Source organism: Bufo gargarizans, chromosome 1, assembly GCF_014858855.1.
Source record: "Bufo gargarizans isolate SCDJY-AF-19 chromosome 1, ASM1485885v1, whole genome shotgun sequence".
In the NCBI taxonomy this organism is placed as follows: domain Eukaryota; kingdom Metazoa; phylum Chordata; class Amphibia; order Anura; family Bufonidae; genus Bufo; species Bufo gargarizans.
The window spans coordinates 144,407,841-144,430,303 of NC_058080.1; the positions used below are offsets into that span (position 1 = coordinate 144,407,841).

Here is a 22,463-nt window from a genome sequence, read left to right on the forward strand (position 1 = left end):
GTGGTCTCTGCTTTCCATAGAGAACAAGAGCTAACACTCCCTTCATTTTGTTCCCTCCCCAAAAATATACAGGAGGAAAGATTCCAGAGGCTGGACGTTAGAAGAGCAATCCTGGCCTATCTGGACAGAACCAGTTCCTGGAGGAGATCAAGTAATCTGTTCATCCAGTTCGGTGGGAAGAATAGAGGCTTGAAGGCCTCAAAACAGACGCTGGCTCGGTGGATTAAGGACACCATCAGAGAAACATACAGGCTGCAAGAAATAGCCTGCCCCTTAAATCTGAAGGCACATTCCACGAGAGCAATGGCAACTTCCTGGGCCGAAAGGGCCGACGCTACAATTGACCAGATTTGCAAAGCGGCAACCTGGTCTAGCTTCCTGACTTTTGCCAAACATTACAGGCTAGACGTTTTGGCCGGACAGGACTTGGCCTTTGGGCGGAAAGTCCTTCAGGCAGTAGTCCCCCCCTAGGAGATTCAGTTGTTAGTTCTCCATGGGTGCTGTCATGGAGGGACGTCCTGGAAATACTGGTTTAGTTTACCGGTAAATCCTTTTCCAGGAGTCCGACATGACAGCACCCTGTACTACCCTCCCCGTTATGCTGGTTCCAGCCTTGTAAGCAGTGTGAATATAACATTGTATTAATAAAGGTGTTGGATCCTATCCGGTGTAGTAATTTGGTAAAACACTGGAGAGTGGGAGGGGTGGGGGCCTTTTAATCTCTCTCGCTTCCTGTCCCTACAGAGACCAATAGGACAACCTCCATGGGTGCTGTCATGTCGGACTCCTGGAAAAGGATTTACCGGTAAACTAAACCAGTATTTTCTTTCCTGTCCTTCCTCTAGCTGGACTGCTGACCACCTTTTCCCTTCGGTCTCCTCGACCGGTGGCAATGGGTTGTATAGCTATGGAATCCGGGATCTATTTTTTTCCACGGAGAGTATTCTCTTATCTTGGTCTCTGCCCGGAAGTCAATATATGTCAATTATGGGTTTTTTTCCATTACCGGTTTCTTTTAACCAGAGGAGGATCCTGCGAACCTGGATTTTGGTTCCGCTCCCACAGTTGTGGTCTACGACCGGCTTCGCCCCGACGATCGGTAGATCGCTGGGGGCGTTTCAGGAACAAACAAGCCCCCCCCTCTGGGACTTCTTCTTCTTCTTTTTGTACGTCCATTTGTCCTTTGTCATTTGCATCAGGCAGTGCTCCGCCAGAATTTTCTTTCTGGCGGAAGGTCACCGCTTTTCGGGTCTTCTCGGACATGGTTTTTCTCTTCTTTCTCCCTCGTATTTTAAGGGCGGGCTCTCCATCAGCCATCTATTTTGGCCTCGGAGATTTGCTGGTCCATATCTGGCGCGTTGGCGCGTTCCGCTGTATGGGTTTTCTGCCTGATTTTCTTGGAGGTCCTTGTCGTAGCTGGCGTCTTCCAACGGGATGCTTTTTTTCCTGGGATGTCTGCCTGTCGGTTGCTTCCTAGCGGAGTGATGGCCTGGCTGTCCAGCGGTCGTCATTTCTCGGGTTCATCTACTCCAGACATCGCTTCTAGAGGGCAGCGTCTTGGTCTTCCGGCAAGTTCACCGAGTTTTTCGGGGGTCTTTTCTAGCCATCATCTGTTGCTGCTCCAGGCAGCAAGATCTTGCAGGCGGCAGCGGATGCCGCATCCTCGAGGGCGTTTTTTCTCCAGGGGCGTGTGATTTTTTTCCCTCCCCGTGGACTGCTTTAGGACGTCCCACGGTCTGTGTCCCCCAATGATACTAGCGAGAAAACGAGATTTTTGTGAACTCACCTGTAAAATCTCTTTCTCGCGTAGTTCATTGGGGGACACAGCTCCCACCCAGTGTTCTGTTTGCCGCACATATTGGCGGTTGGTGGGCCAGTATGGTCCTCAGTTCTGGTGCATTCCGACTGATGTTTGTCAGTTGTGGGTTGTGTACTGTATTTTCATTATTGATTTTTTTCTCCTACTCCTATTGCTTGGGCACAAACTGGTATGCTCTCTCCAGGCTGGAGGGGGTATAGCCTGCGGGGGAGGAGTTATCACTTCTTAGCCTAGTGTCGCCTCCTAGTGGCAGCAAGCAGCTATACCCACGGTCTGTGTCCCCCAATGAACTACGCGAGAAAGAGATTTTACAGGTGAGTTCACAAAAATCTCGTTTTTATAACACTTCTGAAAAGGCATAACACTGTGTACAGAAGTATATCATCTGCTTAAAGCGAAATCCCCTCTTTCCTACTCCCTCTCTTAAGACCCATAATATCCCGCGACATAGGTACGCTACATGCCTAGGGTTCAATTGCAAGAGCGAAAAGAAGAGGAGAGAGAGGGCACCTGTGTCTAGTTTCTCTACCCAAATTGAAGTATTCCAATACTCTTCCATTTACTTCAAAGGGGTTTCGCAGTTTGTTTAAACTGATGATCTCTCAGCATCAGACCGGCAGGGGTCCGGGACCCCCAACGATCAGCTGTTCGAGAAGGCAGTGGCGCTCCAGCAGCGCTGCGGCCTTCTCACTGTTTACCGCTGGCCCAGTGATGTCACGACTAGTATTAAATGGCCTGGGCGCGGCTAAGCTCCATTCAAGTAAACAGCGCTTAGCCGTGCCCAGGCCAGTTGATACTAGTCGTGACGTCACTGGGCCAGCGGTAAACAGTGAGAAGGCTGCTGGAGCGCCGCTGCCTTCTCAAACAGCCCCCCGATCAGATGCTGATGATCTATCCAGAGGATAGATCATCAGTTTAAACAAACTGCAGAACCCCTTTAACCCTTGACCTAAGGGCAGTATGTAGCAATTTCACCCATGAGGTAAACATGGTTTAGTATATAAGGCTGAAAAAAAGACATCTGTCCATCCAGTTCAGCCTGTTATCCTGCAAGTTAATCCAGAAGAAGTAAAAAAAAATAAACCCTATGAGGTAGAAGCCAATTTTCCTCACTTTAGAGGAAGAAAATTCCTTCCCGCCTCCAATCAGAATGATCAACAACCCATCATATAGTAACATAGTTTATAATGCTGAAAAATACATCTGTCCATCTGTTATCCTGCAAGTTGATCCAGAGAAGGGAAAAAACACCTGGCCAAACCCCATGCATACCAGCATCGGCCATAGGTAGTCCTACTCGACATTGTCAGTAATAATGTATGTTGTACTGTACTTAATATATATTGTTGTTAATCACCCTGTCGAAAAATACGATTGTTTGCTCATTCCCTTCTGAGCATTGTAACTATTATCACAATGTAGTGTTATTTCTGATACAGGTTACTGACTGAGCAACTTCAGAAGTCTATGGAAGACCTCCAGCATCGCCTTACTGTGAAAGCTAACGAGTTGCAGTTATCACAAGAAGAGATAGGCACTTTAGAAGATAGAATAGGTAAATCAAATACAGATTAAAAGTACTTTCTGCTATCAGATATCCCCTATTGCATGATCTGATCACATTGAGTCTCATACAGGGACTGACTGTAACATTTGAAGGGAACTTGTCATTTTGAAAACGCAGTCCAATCTGCAGGCAACATGACCAGGAGGAACAATGCAGATTGATATATTGGTGTGCGAGAAAAGTTTCTGTTAAATCGCTATGCTTCCTATATATATATACGGGCGAACCATCCACTTGATTACTATGCCTATCAGGAATTTAAATGTGCAACATATAAGTTATAATGAACCCCCAAAACTGTATATAAATCTACTCAGATTCTTCTGCTCTTTAACACACTCACTGGAGATAGGACTGTAATATATGTATGGAACTGATGCTTTTATTTGGTATGTTTAAAGGGGTGTCATTTACTATATTTATTTATTATTAACCACTTCACATCCAGGCCATTTGCCCCCTTCCTGACTGGTCCTAATTTTGCAAATCTGACATATTTCACTTTATGTGGTAATAGCTTTGGAACACTTTTACTTATCCAAGCCATTCAGAGATTGTTTTCTCGTGACACATTGTACCTCATGCTAGTCAAATATTTAAAAAAAAACTCACTGAAAAAAGTGGCCTAAACGGGTGAAAATGCTCCAAACCCAGACACTGTAGCGTGTCTATAACCGGGGGAGCAATTACTCTGCATGCGGTCCGCAGACAACGGCAATCCCCAGCAAAAAATGCGTACAATGGAGGATGCCGAGGCGGCCCGCATGCACCACAAGGACATCTTACACAAAGTTATACGTTGTGCAGATGAAAAAATATACATACATGAGGGGCTCCGATATGTTCCTGACTGGAAGATATTGACAAAGTTCTAAGCTTTTAACATCTGCCTGAGAAATTAGCTAGTATTGTCAGTTGCGTATCATTTTGGTGCATTTTTTGCAGTGATTTTTGTAATGTATATTTTTTAATCTGCACGATGTATCATTTTGTGTAAGATGTTCTTGTGGTGCATGCGGGGGGTGTATATATATATATATATACACTAGACCTCTGGGGACATTTAACTTTTTTCTTTTTACTATTGATTTCTCCTGTAACTGGGGCTGACATAGTAGCCCCAGTTACAGGGATAATAACCCCCCAGAGAGGCTGTACAGCCTCAGTGCAGGGCTGATCGAGGTCTGTGAACGACACGACAGCTCCTGCACTCTTCCTCGGTGAGCGCTTTGTATACCGCGATCCAGAAGGCTGGGACACCTGGGCACTGTCCCTGCCTTCTCCAAGGGTTGCCCTGCTGTCACTGACAGTGGGCAACCCGATCTGCAGCTGCACGATTAGCATGCAGCTGCAGTTTCTGAATGGACGTTCAGGAACGTCCATTCAGAAATATATAGAACCACCTCCCGGACGATTTTAGTCTTTGGGCGGACGGGAGGTGGTTAATGACCTAGCCTGAGGAAAAAAGCACACAACCCCTTTAACTTTTCTTTGCTTTTGTTTGCCTTTAAGGGGAATTAAACCACAAGGTGTCTGCTCAGGCAACTGAAATGACCGTTCTCAGGAACACAGTTTCTATCTTGGACAAGGAAAAAGATCACCTTCAGGATGAAGTTGATGAGAAGACGGAGCGTGTTGCAAGTTTAGATGAGAACATGGATAATAAAGTATGTTACACGACTTTCCTTGTGTCGATTTTCTCTGGGAAATCTATAAAACTGAGTTGTAAAAGCTTTTCTCTCTTCCAGCAAAAGACGATAACCAACTTACGGCTGACCCTGACTGAGCTCGAGGCAACTGTCGAGTAAGTCCGTGTAGTGGCCTTTATTATTCATATGGAGAGTTAGCAAGGCACATTTTTCATATGGTTACTCCACCATAAAAAAGTTTCAAATTATGCAGCACACCATATTTGCGTCATAATTTGCAACATCGCTTTTCTTGCCACAGAAAAATTGGAGTGGACATAGGCCCACAGATTTCGGCTACAAGCACACGACCGTTGTGTGTTTTGGATCCGCAAACACGGATGGCGTCCATGTGCATTCCGCCATTTTCGGAACGGCACGGACAGCCTATTCTTGTCCGCAAAATTGCGGACCACAGAACGGAGCAATGGATGCGGACAGCACACGGAGTCCTGTCCGCATCTTTTGCGGCCCCATTGAATTGAATGAATTTTTTATTTTCCATGTCAATATCTATATTTAATTAAAAACATGAAATCCTGCAGTTTTCACACTGGCCACTAAGACTAATACTAGGCACCACTCCTTGCACTGTACAGATCTGTTTACTGCAGTCATCTGCTTATCCTTACTGGTAAGATTAGAATGACATAACACAGGATACACCATTCGCAATAGCTGATTTGCCACAGCTTATCTACTCCCTCCTGACCTCTGCACAGGGCACAAAGCATGGCAACAGCGGAGTAATTGTGCTGTTACACATTATATGTGACAGGCCTACGTAGTTCTCAGGCAGGGGCGGACTTGGAACTTAATGTGGCCCTGGGGGACAAAAAACGAAAAGCGGCCCCATGTTATAGGTAGGTCCAAATTGACAGAAGGTGGGGCAACACACAGAAGTGGGCTGAGCCTGCAATACCTTAGTGCAGCAGAACCAACTACCACAGTGCAGCACAAAATACTGCCGCTCCCGCCGGAGAATGGCAATACAGTTTAATTTAAGAGGACATCTGCGCCCGCCGGCCAAATGTATAAGTACCTGATGTGTCTCGCATTAATTAATGCTGAGAACATCAGATCGTTTTCTACCTGGCTGGTGGCCATGAAGAGGACTCGGGCAGCCCCCGGAGCATCAGACCACTGGGAAATTACCCTGTGGGGTCTATGGCCAGCCCACCCCTGTTCTCAGGTGCACCAGGCATCCACATTATCCCCTCTATGTGCAGAGTCATTGCGTCATTACTAGGTGCTATTTTTAATGCCCTTGAAACAAACGAGGCAAAACCTGGGTTAGGCTTGCCTGTACAACTGGCTTTTATGATGTGTGATTTTTATACATCTTTTGCAAGTAAAATCAATTACCTTGGCTGATTTCGTCTGCTGCAGTGCTTCACTATTTGGATCCCCTCTGTTGTGTTTCTGGGAAGGAACATAGGAGGAGATCATGGGCAGATTGGCCATAGACATTACAGGGAAATGTCCCGGTGGGCCGCCTGGGCTCTCCTCACGGCCGGCCAGTGGAAGTTTTTGGGGATGTATTTTGTGATGCTGGCAGTATTTTGTGATGGACTGTGGTATTTGGCTCTGTTAGGTTGGCATAATGTGCCACAATATGGTATTGCCTTCCAACAATTTGGACCTGACTACAAAAAACGGGCCACTTTTAGTATTTTTTCCAGGGCCACTTTAAGTTTTTCCAGTCTGCCCTGAGATTGGGAGTGTGGAAAGCATTGAAGTCCAACTAGAATGATTATCTGTGTGATCATGCGGAGAAGAAAGGAGGAGAAACCTTGCTTCTTCTGATTTTTATGTTCCGGACATTGGCAGCGCGGATCTGAAAATTTTAAACTAGTATTGAAATACTGACTGTCATTATGCAACCCTACTACCCTTTTTCGTAAGGGCCTCTTTCACAAGCTGCCAAGGTGAACCTAGCCTAAAAGTTAGCAAGTTTTTTATTTTTTTCCCTTGATTTCAAATAATGATGATTGTTATTATTTTATTTTGCAGCCAGTTAAAAGATGCGCTCAGTAACAAAGATCGCGAGCTATCCAGTCTTCGACGCCAACTTGACTCTGCCCATGCGGATCTCACAGAAAATGTGAAATTGAGAGAAATCTCTCTGAAGGAGAATAGAAGATTGCAGGATGATTTGGCCACCATTGCTAGAGAGAATCAGGTATAGGTCAAAAAATGTCCTGGTAGATGTAATGATAATTATAAACAAGTCACAGGGCCAGATCCTGTGGTATGGTGTTATGGAGCGTGATATGGGCTTAACTGTACATGGTATATAGTGCTCGAGATTTATTAACTCCCCCTTCCCCCTTGTTGAAGGTGTTTCTGTACAGGAGATACGTAAAAAAAAAAAAATCTTTTACACTATGATTTCCTTTTTTTTTTTTTTTTTTTTTTATGAACTGCCCCCATTTTACTGCACTGCCCTCCTTAGTCGCTTCACAGATAGCACTATGAGCCTGACAGACTGCTTCATCTTATGCATGCATATGTGGTCACATCCCTTGTTGATATGATCTGTGAAGCCGTTTGCTTTTTGTGACAATCCATTTATTTAGGATACAGCTACAAGGTGATTTTGGTGGCAACACGTGTCGCACGACGCCCAAGTGTAGCAAAGAAGCCATTGGAATGAATCACAGGGCGACTCACACATTTGCTGCAACCGTGACATGCGAATAGCAAAAAATCCAGCTGTGTTAGAGTTGCACAGAATACCCCATTCATTCCTATGACTATACTGAAATACTTGGGCGTGACACAGGTGTGCAATACTTGGGCGTGACACAGGTGTGCAACACGTGTTGTGCCCCAAATCACTGTGATTCAGAAAAATCGGTGGCATCCACGTTGTTCAGCTGCTGCCACTGCTGCAGTCTGTATGCGGATTTACAGTGTGACTTTTCTTATGTAATGTGCTATATCTTATTATTTTATTAGACTGTTACAATGGAATTAGAAACTGCAATACACGAAAAAGAAGAATTAAAACTGAGAGTGCATGGTTACATCTCTGAGGTTTCTAGAATTGAAACTTTAATGGCTGCCAAGGTGAGCGCTGTTCAGTATTCTGTTAGACACTCGAGCTTTTGTTCACTGTAATCTTAGCTGATGCTGTTCTGTAATGGATTGATATTTATAACCGTACATGATGGTGCAGCAGACGTCGCTGCAACAGATGGCGTAAGACACGGGCATGCTGTACTAATAGAAGCTGGCCCAAATGTTACATTATGTTTTGTATTCAGATCGTATATTCGATCAGCTTTATAGTAAAAATGAAACCATTCTCTATAGTTTTTGCTCTTCTTGCATACGAGGTTGGGGTCAGTAGTGGAAACGTTCACATACCTTGCTTTTTTAGGAACAAGAGAATCGAGATCTTCTGGATCAGTTCAGAATGGTTCATAGCCAGGCTGAGGAATGGGAAATGAAGGCACAAAGTGCTCTTGGTGAAAGCAGTTCTATAAAGATGGAGCTGCTCTCTGTGGACACTGATAGAAGACATCTTCGAGAACGACTAGAAGACCTGGAAAACGAAGTCCAAGAGGTAGGGCTCAGTAATACAATTCCTGTTTTCTTATGTTCCACATATGTATTATTTGTTCTGTTAAAGGGGTTTTCCAGGACTTAGAGAGTGATGGCCTGTACTCAGGATAGGTCATCAACATCAGATCCGAAGAGGTCCAACACACCACACCCCCACCAAACAGGCGCCGGAGCATAAGGTTCCATCCACTTGTGGTGACCTTTCCAGGATACTGCAGCTCAGCCCTCAGTCGAGTGAAAGGGTGTTGAGCTGCCTTACGCTGGTCCCCGAAACACCACAGTGGACGGAGCCTAAAACAGCTCATCTGTGTCTTTGTACAATCATGAGCTAAGGGAATCTGTCACCAGTTTTATGGTGTCCTAACTAAGGGCAGCATAAACTAGTGACAGATCCCCTTAGCCAAATGCTGGGTCACTTTCTTTTGATTCTTCCACCAAAATCTTGTATTAAACAGCTCCAGTGCTTAATGATGAGTCTTGAATATTCATTACCTCCTGATGTTTTCCAGGAGCCCACAGTGCTGGAACGGAGGGACCTTTAGGGTCCATTCACAAGTCCATGTTTTTTTGCGGATCTGCAATACCCCCGGCCGGCACCCCCATAGAACTGCCTATTCTTGTCCACTATTGCGGACAAGAATAGGGCATCTTCAATTTTTTATTTTTTTTGCAGAGCCGAGGCCCGGAAGTTCGGAGCCAATGCCCGGAAGTTCGGGGCCGCTCTCCGGAAATGCGGATGCAGAGAGCACAGTGTGCTCTCCGCATCCATTCCTGCCCCATTGAAAATGAATGGGTCCGTTCCCGATATTGCGGAACAGATGCGGACCCATTTGCGGACGTGTGAATGGACCCTTAGCTTGAGTTGAGCTTTTTCTTTTTTCTTTTATGGGTGCTCCTCTGAGAAACTGCCAGACAAGCTTTTTAAATTCAATATAAATGGAAAATATACCGTAGGATACATAGAAACTCCATGGGTTCAAGCGCAAAAAATCCCCCACTAATTTGACATTGTGTCCCCTAACCGCCCTGAGAACCCCAAGCCAGTAAGTTCAAGACACCTGACAAAGGTTTTTAGACTGTTGCCAATTATACGCTAACATATGAATTCTTCTTTTTGCAGCACATGAATGCTCATCAGGCTTATGAAACTCAAATATCTTCTATGGCCAAGGCCTTGTCCAAACTTGAGGAGCAGCTCAGACGTGAGCAAGATGAGAAGGCTCTGATTCTGTCTGACTTGGCATCAGTGAGGGAACTGTGTGTTAAGCTGGACTCTAGTAAAGAGCAGTTCTCCAGACAACTGACTGCACGAAATATGGAGTATGAAAGAGTAAGTCCCGGCCTACTAGTGCTAAACACAGCATTTTTGTCTAGGCATGTTGGGGAAGCTTTCTTTAAAAATAGATTTGTTTTTCAGAAATAGCTCCTCTTATCCACTGGTTTTGTTTGCTATGCAAAACAAAACCACTGAAATTATTGGCTGCTATATGGACAAGAGCAGATCAATTTCTGAAAAAAGCGGACTATTTTCTTTTCTAATTAGTTTCTCTGCTGCCAATAGGTTGCGCTCATTCCCATTTTATGTAAAGCAATACACTTAGGATACATTAACACGACAGTGAAAAAGAACAGCCATTAAAAACGAACACACTGGCCATGTGTGCATCCATTTTCTGCCCATTTGTTAGTTTTTAATTACTATTTTTCATGACCGTTTTGCAAAGATGTTTTGTGTTTTTTTTGGAACATTCCAACTCCTGAACTGTCCTCAGTATATATTATACACACCAGGGTGCCCAGAGTATAAATAATAGTCATTATATGGCCCTCAGTAGCTATAATGCTTCCTGTATATAAAATGCCACCCAATAGTTCCCTCCAGTATAAATATAGCGCCCAGTAGTGCCCTTGATTCTGCTGGGTCCTAAAATAATTGTGCAGCTGCAGATCGGGTTGCCCGCTGTCAGTGACAGCAGGGCAACCCTTAGAGAAGGCAGCGACAGTGCCCAGGTGTCCCTGCCTTCTAGATCGCTGTATACACAGCACTCACCAAGCGCTGTGTATACAGTGCAGGAAGCGCTATGTGAATGCAGGAGCTGTCGGGTCTTTCACAGACCTCGATCAGCCCTGCACTGAGGCTGTACAGCGCAGTATACCGCTGTACAGCCTCTTTGGGGGGTGTATTTCCCCTGTAACTGGGGCTACTATGTCAGCCCCAGTTACAGGAGAAATCAAAAGTTAAAAGTCCCCCAGATGTCTTGTATGACCTCATGGGGGACGCAAAGTGTAAATTTTGATATATTTTTTTTTAAATACAGTGTTAAAATAAAAAATAAAAAAGGTTTCACATGTAAAAAAAAAAAAAATCCCCAAGTAAGGAATAAAAAAATAATAATTTTAAAATAGAAAAGAAATAAAATAAAAAATAGACATATTTGGTATTGCCGCGTTTGTGACTGTCGGCTCTATAAATATATCACATGATCCACCCAGTCCGATAAACACCATAAAAAAAAAAAAAATGCCATTTTTGTCACCTTATATCACAAAAAAGTGCAACACCAAGTGATCAAAAAGGCGTATGTCCCACAAAATGGTACCAAAAAAACTGTCACCTCACCCTGCAAAAAATGAGCCCCTACATAAGAAAATCATTTAAAAAATAAAATATAGCTCTCAGAACATGGACACATTAAAACATATATATTTTTTTGTTTTAAAAATGCTATTATTGTGTAAAACTTAAATAAATAAGAAAAAGTATACATAATAGGTATCGCCACGTCCGTAACGATCTGCTCTATGAAAATGTCACATGACCTAACCCCGCAGGTGAACGCTGTCAAAAATAAATAAATAAAAACTGTGCTAAAACAATTTTTTGGTCACCTTGCCCCATAAAGTGTTATAATGAATGGTCAAAAAATCATATGTACCCAAAAATAGTACTAACAAAACTGGCATCTTATCCCCTAGTTTCCAAAATGGGATCACTTTTTGGAAGTTTTTACTGTAAGGGTGCATCAGGGGTCTTCAAATAGGACATGACATTTAAAAAACAGTTCAGCAAAATCTGCCTTCCAAAAACCATGTGGCGCTCCTTTTCTTCTGCGCCCTGCTGTGTGCCCGTACAGCAGTTTATGACCACATTTGGGGTGTTTCTGTAAACCGCAGTATCTGGGTAATAAATATTGAGTTTTGTTTGGCTGTTAACCCTCGATGTGTTAAAGATAAAAATGGAATAAAATGGAAAATCTGCCAAAAAAGTGAAATTAAAATATTTGATCTCCATTTTCCTTTAATTCTTGTGGACCGCATAAAGGGTTAACAAAGTTTGTAAAATCAGTTTTAAGTAACTTGAGGGGTGTAGTTTGTACAATGGGGTCATTTAAGGGCGTATCCACTATGTAAGCCCCACAGTGTGACTTCAGACCTGAACTGGTCATTAAAAAGTGGGTTTTGGCAATTTTCTTAAAAATTTTAAGAATTGCTTCTAAAATTCTAAGCCTTCTAACGACCTAAAAAAGTAAAATGACATTTCCAAAATGATGCCAACATAAAGTAGACATATGGGAAATGTTAAGTAATAAATATTTAGAGGTATCACTTTCTGTTTTAAAAGCCGAGAAATAGAAATTTTGAAAATTGCAAATTTTTCAAAACATTTGGCAAATTTGTGATTTATTAAAAAAAAATTAAAGGTGAAATATATTGACTCAAATTTATGACTATCATGAAGTACAATGTGTCCCGAGAAAACAATCTCTGAATGGCTTATGGCTTGGATAAGTAAAAGTGTTCCAAAGTTATTACCACATAAAGTGAGATATGTCAGTTTAGCAAAATTAGGCCTGGTCAGGAAGGGGGCAAATGACGGGATGTGAAGTGGTTTCACTTTGAAAATCCCCATAGACTTTTATTGGTTCTAAAAATAATCGTGTGATGGCCGTCGCAAAAACAGCCATCACACCGCGTTTTTCCCATTTGTGTGAATGTAGCCTTAGGCCACTTTCACACGACCATATGCATTTTGCGGTCCACAAAATGCGGATCTGCAAAAAATACGGATGACGTCTGTGTGACATCCGTGTTGCATCCATTTTTTTGCGGATCCGTTGTAATAATGCCTATCCTTGTCCGCAAAGCGGACAGGAATAGGACAAGTTCTATATTTTTTGCGGGGCTACAGAATGGACACACGGATGCGGACAGCACACCCCTATTTTTGCGGACCCATTGAAATGAATGGGTCCACATCCTATCCTCTATAAAAACTGAATGGACACTGAAGCAAAATACGGTCATGTGAATGTAGCCTTTCTGTGTCAATTGCAATATTACAGACGTTCAGTTTTCCACTGCCCATACATTTAAGGAGAATAGTTCCACAATGAACAGATAATTGATGTGCCACAAATTCAGCTGTTTATACATCTGCAAAATTGGGTGATCTATGAAAAATAGTGTCAAAGATACATGAATGTCGGCCTCAATGTTTCTTCATTGAATTAATGGCAAAATTGTACTCAAGTATCTGCCTTTCGCTATACCGGAAATGCTATTCCCATCTTAGACATTTGGTATATCCCCCAGATATCTCTAGGACAGGGGTCCCTGCTGGCTGTCTCCATTCACTACGATGGGAGTTATGGGAACAGCTGAGCAGCTTGCTGCTTGTTTAGAGGGGTCGGGAGAAATAACTTTTGGGCGACAGTTATTTAATATCTATGGCCGACTTTAGTCTTGTGCATACCTCTAGTAAAAACGCAGATTTGCTCCTCTTTCTCATAAATTTATATTATTGTGTATATTTTTCCAGCTGTTAGATGAACTGGAAGATACGAAGTCTGAAACCGAACTTTTAAAGAAACAGCTAGCAAGTGAGAGGCTGACCATTAAGAACTTGGAGACTTTGCTGGCCACTAACCGAGAGAAGGAGTTCCAGAGTCATTTAAGTACCCATGAGAAAGAATCAGAGATTCAGCTGCTGAGAGATAAACTCACCCTATCAGAGAGTAAACTGTGAGTATCCTTTCTTCATGGGATATTTTATTTATTTTTTAGCAATCTCACTTTCTTCCTTGATGTATTATTTACCTTTGAAAAAAGTAAATTTATAGAAAAAAGTATTTGAATGTTTTGTGAGTGCAGTTAACCTAAAATACCTTGTGCTTTACAAAACTAACCTGTATATACTATATTTGACCTCTTCCTGACATCCGTCCTACATGTACGGTAGATTTCAGGTCTTTAGATCTTCCCTGGTCTCCACCATACATGTACAGCCGAAGTTGGGTCTTTAAACATGGCACCCACTCAGAAGCTGAGCGGACACCATGGCAGACAACTGAAGCTGATGTCTGTGATTGGCAATAACGCTGATTACATGTTTACACCCTCAGGTGCCATGGTTGGTTGTGACCACAGCATCTGAGGGGCTTTTCTCAGGGAGCGCTGCGCTCCTGGGGCCTGAGCCGCTCCCCTGCGCGGAGATCGGGGAAGTTGTTCATTAGTTGTGATGGCCTCAAGCCTTTGGAAGGCTCGGGGCTACCACAGCAATACGTTCCTGTGGAGGCCTGTCTGCAGAACGTATTGAAGGCTAACGCATTGCAGTCTATGGGACAAACAATCTAACGAGGGCATGTTCAAGTCTCCTAAGGGACTTGATAGAAGTGTAAAAAAAACAGTTTTTGAAAATATAAAAATTAAAATCTCCCCTTTTCCCTATAATAAAAATAAACAATAAAAAATAAACCTCATTTGCACCACCACGTCTGAAAACACTTGTAACTATTAAAATATTAAAGGGGTTATTCGACGCTGGAAATGCCCCCCCACGCCATATGCCCAGGCCCCTAACACAGATTCTACTTATCAGGAGTCGCTAGGGAGTCAAATCCTCACCGCACCCCGGATGTTTTCATCCGCGCACGGGGAGAAGCAGCTGCGGCAGTTCGGGGACCAGGAGTGGTGCCGTGACCAGGTAAGTAGAATCAGTGTGAGGGGCCCGGGCGTATGGGGGGGGAGCATTTCCAGCCTCGGATAACCCCTTTAGGTTCCCTTCACACATCCGCAAAAGGGTCCTCATCCGTTCCACAATATCTGGAACGGGTGCAGACCCTTTCATTCTCAATGGGGCAGAAATGGATGCGGAGAGCACACTATGTTAATAGTTTGGGCCACAGTGGTAATTTGCGTGTTGATGGGATGTCAGAGCAGCAGAGACAGGAGCTCGGCACTGGGCCTAAAACAGTTTGAAAAGGTGAATTTCTTTTTGTGTGTTTTTTCTTTTTAATTTACACGGTGTCTGGCCCCATGGAATTCACTTTCCACTCTCGGACAATCCCCCTTTAGATTCAGAAGAATCCATTCTAGTTATTGGGATGTTACTTGGACTTTACTTGGTTTTCTGATGCACGGGGATTTGGTGCCGGAGTGGACTCGGAGGAGAGCCCAGTCTACTATTGCTCAGATAAAATCTTTATTAAAAAACAGAATCTTCTAAAATGGATTTTAAGCTGATATTTGACTAAATTCTGTAGATCTTGTGTTTGCTATAATTTCTCTTAATTTACAACCATGTACAGTAAATATAAAATGGCATTAAAACGTGTGGATATTAGCTGTTCTTCTATAGACTCTACTACCTGCATTATTGTAATGGTAAATCTCTATTCTGGCAAATTTGTAGCAACAGTCACACCCGGGAAGCGACAATGCTCCGTAACAAGCTTACACAGATGCAGTCCGACTATGATATTGCAAAAAGACAGCTTACAACTGAGCGGTTTGAAAGGTAAGTGTACACGTTTCCATTGATAAATGCTCTTCACAAAATGTGAAAGGGTTCATTTTAGGAGTTTCCTGGGTTCAGGACATTTATGACCTCTGCCTAGGAGCACCTAGTGCGTGCGCTGCAGCCTTTATTGTTTTTCATGGGCCCATCTTCCTGCACACCATCTACTCAGTAGCGGTGGTGCAGCTTTGTCCCGTTCACTTGCATGCCATCGATATCCTGAGGTCTGTCAGCAGTGTTGTTAATATAAAACTGCTGACGGACACTGATTTTAATTCAAGGATTGATGTAAAAGTTACCTGATCACCATGGGTGCCGCTTCTGCAGGCACCACGATTCAGTGCCAGGATCTCCACAGCTCTTCTGTTATTGACTTCTGTAGCGGTCTTCTGGATGGACGCTACAGCCCTCACAGCAGAAGGCAGGGGATGTGTAGCAGCTCATACACTGTTGCTTTTCAGGCTGTGGTCCTTCAGTCTGCTACAGCCGTCCTTACAGCAGGGGGGGCTGTGAAGTTTGTGGCACTGAGCCCTGATGCATCTGCAGAAGTCAGAGTTAACTTTCACATCACTTCTTAGAATAAAAGCAGTGACAGAGGTATGTATTACATCCTATCCCCTGACCCTACCTGCCGTATGTCTGTCAGATTCACACTGCTGATCTACTCACTGTCACCAGGATAATCGCTATTGAAGTAAAGCCATAGCCTAATAGCACTCAGGACCTTATTTCCAGATGTGCCTTTGTTTCAGCAATAGATGTTTTCTATCTTCTGAAAATCCCAATTTATTTGGTATGCAAATGAGCCAGTAAGGTGCCCAGAGGGCGTCACTCTTGCTGGAAGGAGTCCAGGCACTGCTAGTGCCCAAGCCCGCCCTCATGGTGGGAGCAGGGAAAAGGGGGGCAGAGTCATGGCTTAAATGTGATGTAGGAGGGGTGGGTGGACACATTGTGGCAGGGGGCGTGTCTGGGCTCTTACCTGCAAGAGTGACGCCCCTCTTGGCACCTTACTGGCTCATTTGCATACCAAATAAATTGGGTTTTCAGAAGATAGAAAACATCTATTGCTGAAACAAAGGCACATCTGGAAATAAGGTCCTGAGTGCTATTAGGCTATGGCTATACTATAGAGATTATCCTGGTGACAGATTTCCTTTAAAGGAGTCATTAAATTTCATTATGGTTTCTGGGTATTTTTATGCATCGCTTTTCTGTGTTGGCTATGATTGTTTTTAATAAGGGTGTTACCTGTGCTAACTGAGAATACCAGTTTAGTAAGCACCCCCAACCTGCCGCCTCAAATGCTAAGGCCTCGTGCACAAGATGTTCCATAGGATGCCATATATTAGTCCAAGGACTCCCCTAGAAGCACTGATTTCAATACTTATAGAGAAAAGGTCAATCTGTCAAATAGACCCTCATTGGCTAAAACTAGCTAATATGCACATGCAGGTGTATTTGTGGCGTAATGCAGCCAGGAGCATGCAGTCATTATATGTTTATATTCATTATAACAGGGAGCGTGCAGTTCAGGAGTTACGTCGTCATGGTCTGTCTACATCATCCATTCGTTCTTCTTCACCACTTACTTCAACAATGAAGTCGCCTGCATTGTCTCCAGAGCGCTCCATATTAAGATCAATGGATCGAGGATCTGATAAGCCAGCAGAAAAGTAGGTTTGATTTCAGTCACTTTAAAGTCTATGGACACCATAGGTTGCATTTGTTTACTATCACATCCTAATTTGGAGTTAAAAATCATTTTTTTTTTTTTTTTTTTTCTCAGTTGGTCTTTATTAACCCTTAGGTTTTTGCGTTTTTTTATTTTTTCTTCCCCATCGTCCTTGTGCCATAACTTTTTTTATTGTTCTGCTCACATAGCTGTACGAGGGCTTATTTTTTTTTTTTAGGACAAGTTGTACTTTCGAATGCCACTATTTAATATGGCATACAGTGTAGTGGAAAGCGGGAAAAAAAATGTAAATAGGGTGGAATTGGACAAAAACGCAATTCCTCCACAGTTTTACTGGTTTTGTTCCCACGTTGTTCCGTTTGTGGCAAAACTGATCTGTGCCCTTTACTCTCTGGGTCAGTACCATTACAACGATACCACATATGTATAGGTTTTTATGTCTAAATGTAAAAATTTTATTGTTATATCTACTGAGCGTGTGACTTTTTTTTTAGCACTTTTTATTAAATTTTTTGGGGTAAGAGAAGCGATGAAAAAATGGCAAACTGGCCATTTTGACCCTTTCTGTTACTCCATTCGCCATATTGAAAAATATATTTTTATATTTTTTAATAGTACGGGCATTTTCGGTGATGGTGATGCCCATGATGTTTATATTTTTTATTTATGTAATTTTTTTTATTCTATGGAAAGGGGAGTGATTTTTTTTTTTAATGCTTTTGAAGCTCTTATTTGAGCCTACAAAATCCTTTATTTTTATTTTTTTTATTCTGAAAAGTCATGGGTCTTTTAGAGCCATCATTTGAGCAGAATTGCTTATTTCTTATTTTGACCTGTCACCTGCTGGCCCAAATAAGAATTGTCCAGACCCAGGGTATTGAAATCAATGACCGGCATCCTCATTGGCCACAGAGGATGCTGGTAAGAAGCCCAGAGTGCCACACCTGAGGGGTTAATTGCGGCAGATCACAGCGAGCAGTCATAGACGCCGGGTATGGGATATGGCCGGCACCAGCAGCCTGGGTTTATATTCAGGCATAAACTATATTCATTGGTGGCACAGTTCGCCCACCCCCACAATATTATAACTATTAGAATCATTGGTGGCAGTGGTCACAGGGTCCCCGCCTCCTCATTGGTGGCAGTGGCAGCTTCTGATCGGAGCCCCAGCAGTGTAAGCCTGGGACTCCGATCGGTTACCATGGCAGCCAGGACGCTACTGAAGCCCTGGCTGCCATTGTAACATCCCTGATGCTGTGTGCACAAAGCACAGGGCAGCAGGGAGAGAGTGAGGTCCTATTCACCCTAATAGAGCTCTGTTAGGGTGAATAGGACAAGGGATGAAAAGATACCAGGTTCTAGCCCTTAAGGGGGTTAATAGTAAATAAAAAGTAAAAAAAAAAAAAATGCTAAAAGTTTAAATAGCTCCCTTTCCCAAATTTACATATAAAATATATAAACAATAAAAAATAACCATATTGCATATCTCCACGCCCGAAAAAGTGCGAACTATTTAAAAATATCTCCTATGCAGTGAACGCCGTAAAACTTGTAATTTGGCATTTTTTTGTCACCTTGTCCCGACAAAAATTAGGATCAGACTTTTCTATTATGGTCCATAAAATGCGGAATGTACGTGGCTTTTTTGGTGTTTTATTTTTTTCACGTGATAATGAGTATCGCAATACTTTTTTATGGTATTAAAAGAGTAAAAATTTTGTTATCGTGACAACCCTAGGTAAGACATGTCATTTTATTTTTATTTTTATTCTACCGTAATTATATGTATTTTAAATTTGGTGACTAAAAATTTTAAATTTGGGTCCTAAATTTTTCAGGTTAGACTACTTTCACACTGGCGTTTTGAATTCAGTTTGTGAGATCCATTCAGAATGCATCAGTTTGCCTCCGTTCAGTCTCCATTCCGCTCTGGAGGCGGACACCAAAACGCTGCTTGCAGCGTTTTGGTGTCCGCCTGGCGATGTGGAGGCAAACGGATCCGTCCTGACTTACAATGTAAGTCAATGGGGACGGATCCGTTTTCACTGACACAATATGGTGCAATTGAAAACTGATCCGGCCCCCATTGACTTTCAATGTACGTCTGGACGGATCCGTTTTGACTTTTTTTAAAAGAATAATGCAAACGGATCCTTTCTGAACGGATACCAGCGTTTGCATTATAGTTGCGGATCCGTCTGTGCAGATACCAGACGGATCCGCACCTAACTGCAGGTGTGAAAGTAGCCTTAGGAGCCAATGGCTCCTTGATATTTTTTTTAGTCTGGATCACTGCCTCTTTAACCAAAATTCTTATCAAACCGATAAGAGTTTAGCTAGAATGAGTGTTTATGAGCTGTCAGGAGTTCAGCAGCTCTCTCATGGATTCAGGGTGAAGCAGAGAGCCTGCTAGTCTGCCAATGCACTGAAAATGAAAACTGTTGAAAATTTTTAATAAAGACCAACTGAAAATAAAATTATTTTTGCCAAAATGAGTAGAATGCAATAATAAAAAATGTACCCCAGAGGTGTCCATAGCCTCCAGGGGCAATGCCTTTATCTGTAGCTGTTAGTGAAGAACACAAGTACATACTGTAGAAGTGACTGTTTCTCTGGCAACATTCCTAAGATTTCTGTAGTGCAGTGTTCACACCATATACCGGTAGAAATGCTGGCAATTTGCTGATACTTGATGAATCCCTGCCATTGGAAAGCTTACTGCTTTTTTCTCTCCACGCAGGAGTGTAAGTTTCAAAGACTGATGATCTGGAGCGATGACGAGAGGCAAACACTGAATGTTTCCATGTTTGTAGGTAGTCTTGGCGCGCATTCATTTTTGTCTTGTAATTTCATGCTGCATTTGCTCAGTGTAAACCTCCTATAAAGCAGGTTAGTAATACTTCACCACTGTTCTTGTATTACTATACATACCTGAACATAATTTCATCTTATTACAACAATATGTTTAATCCATGGAGCCACAGCATGCCCCATTAAGTAAAGACATTATGGGGGCTGTATAGTTATTGGTTAGCTGAACATGGTGCTGGTCCTGCTGGCTTAGTCGGTAGGAGATGACCACTGACCCAATACATTGATATTTTAAGCTTGGAACCTCCTGATCTAGTGCTATTTGGAAAGGCTAGGGAAACGCCTGTCATACACATTAAAGGGGTGTTCCCTTCTCGGTCATACTGGCACGGGATCAGAATTCCTGTAAAATGAGGTGGCGGGGTTTGTGGAAACACCCGAGCGGGCTGTGCGTCGCTGTTTCTGTATTCCATAGAAATGAATAGGAGTTATAGAAACCGCACAGCTAGCTACACTGCTTATGTAATCCCAGCCATAACTGGCTGAGATGGGAACACCCCTTTAATAGTGAACAGTTGCTCTTTTAGCGGTTTTAAGAGATCTCAGGTGATTACTTTGCACTATAACATTTATAAGTCTATGGTTTCCGGTTTTATCACTTCATGTAACCAGTATTCACTGCAGAAATGGAGCCTTTTCTGCATAAATTCACATAATTGCACCTGCATGTCTACAGGATGGGACCCGACGGCTGGCAGGCTTCTATACTTCTACGGTGTATGTATGTGGGTTATTTTTTATGTCTTAAATTGCATTTTATATATTGATATGAATTACAAGTGTGCAATACATTCCCAAATGTACATCATATTCTGACCACAGTATTGCTTGATACAGGCCAGTCCCACGTTCACGACGACTTGAATAATGTGAGCCGATGCCTGAAACGAGTTACGTGTAAAACATGGATTATGTATTTCTCCTTTCCGTCTGACTGGGATGTAACTTTTATCTTTCACCGTTTGTAAATGTGAATAATGTAAACTGTTTTAATGTAATCCCAGTCAGTTGGGAATTTGTACTGCATTGTAATATACGTCTGACTTTGTATTTATTTTTATATTAATTACTATTTATAACAAAAATAAATTGGTATTTTTTTCATCCACGCATCTTGAATTAGTTTAAACCCTTCACTACCTAGGATGTATAAATATAATATCTAGCTTTCATCTTGATATCATATTAAAGCCCAGAATCTCTGGTTTCCAAACTAATATTCTAGGTGCAATACTTGGACGCAGCACTGTGTGAAGTCAGAGGGGGTGATGGCAGGAATACAGGATGCGTCTTCAGTGGGGAGGTGCAGGACCTTTCTTCATGTTATCACCATCCTCATGGAAAAGAAAGAATAGATCACTTTTTATTAAAGTTGTGAACATAATCAGTTGCACATAACATCACCCTAATCAAAGTTTATGGCATCTGGATAACTGAGATTTTTGATGTTTTCACATCTGGCTATTATGTGGTGATACCTACATGCAAACCTAGGCAAAAGTGACTTGCATGGACTTTGAAAATGTTATTTTAGGAGATGTTGTCCTTGGGTCCACTCCGTTACAAGCAATGGTCTTTCCTCAGGATAAGTGATCACCATCTCATTGGTGGGGGTCCGACACCATGCACCCCTGCTGATCAGCTGTTCTGCTGCAGTAGGTCTGTCCTTTGTGCACTGGACATAGCTTGGTTACTACAGTGTTGCTGCATTTGCGTCAGTGGGAGCGGTGCTGCAGTAACCAGCTTCGTCAACCTCCACCGATCAGCTAGTGATGTCACACACTGAGGATAGGTCATTACTTTTAAAGGAATGGGCAATCCTTTTAACCACAAACTTGAATTTTTTTACTCTGTGTTACTCTATGATGTAAAATAGAATGAATGCGCCCATGATTTTATAGTGCCGGGTGGCATATTCACAATACACCTGGTGTCGGCATGTAAAAAAAGGATTTGGGGGGTATGATGTCATTTTATTATTGTAAAATTCAGGTTTTATTTATGCATGTCAAAATGTGAAAATAGTTTCAGCAGTTATAGGGGTAAAAATAGACTGCGCAGTGTGAATATGTGTAACAGCTGGCTGTGTTCTGTTACTCATTTTTAAAAGCCTGGTGATGAGCGCCTACTTCTTGACACCTTTGCTGTAGTCTTATCTGGCGTGGCTTATACAATATACAGTGTATTGGAACATGGTGGCAGAAAATGGTGTTCATTGAGACGCAAGAGGATTAAATGCCAATACAGAGAAGAATGAGGCAGCTTACCATATGTTTATGTTAACACACCCCAGACAAGGCTGACCCAGGGAGGAATCTGCATCAGGTCTACTGTATTAAGGAAGGCCCCTGACCAGCGCACATCCAAAATGCTAAATAAAACCAATTATTTATTATATCTTTATAACAAACCTGGTAGAAAGAAGTTTACACATTTCGAACCAACATGCATGTGGAGTA

General features: G+C 42.6%; 1 protein-coding gene across 3 annotated transcripts in view; it reads left to right on the forward strand.

Annotated features, from left to right (window-relative positions):
• CEP135 (centrosomal protein 135) overlaps positions 1-21,100 on the forward strand; it is an 86,613-nt gene extending 65,513 nt beyond the window's left edge. For 2 of the 3 annotated variants that reach the window (XM_044299413.1, XM_044299425.1), the window contains 11 exons: positions 3,259-3,374; positions 4,899-5,053; positions 5,135-5,190; positions 7,088-7,256; positions 8,036-8,146; positions 8,460-8,645; positions 9,765-9,974; positions 13,464-13,666; positions 15,336-15,440; positions 16,958-17,113; positions 19,874-21,100. In XM_044299413.1, the coding sequence (XP_044155348.1) occupies positions 3,259-3,374; positions 4,899-5,053; positions 5,135-5,190; positions 7,088-7,256; positions 8,036-8,146; positions 8,460-8,645; positions 9,765-9,974; positions 13,464-13,666; positions 15,336-15,440; positions 16,958-17,113; positions 19,874-19,895 (1,489 nt within the window). In that variant the 3' untranslated portion in view covers positions 19,896-21,100. The remainder of the gene's footprint in view (positions 1-3,258; positions 3,375-4,898; positions 5,054-5,134; positions 5,191-7,087; positions 7,257-8,035; positions 8,147-8,459; positions 8,646-9,764; positions 9,975-13,463; positions 13,667-15,335; positions 15,441-16,957; positions 17,114-19,873) is intronic. The other variant, XM_044299420.1, reaches the window with a different exon arrangement.
• The last annotated feature ends 1,363 nt before the right edge of the window (positions 21,101-22,463 follow it).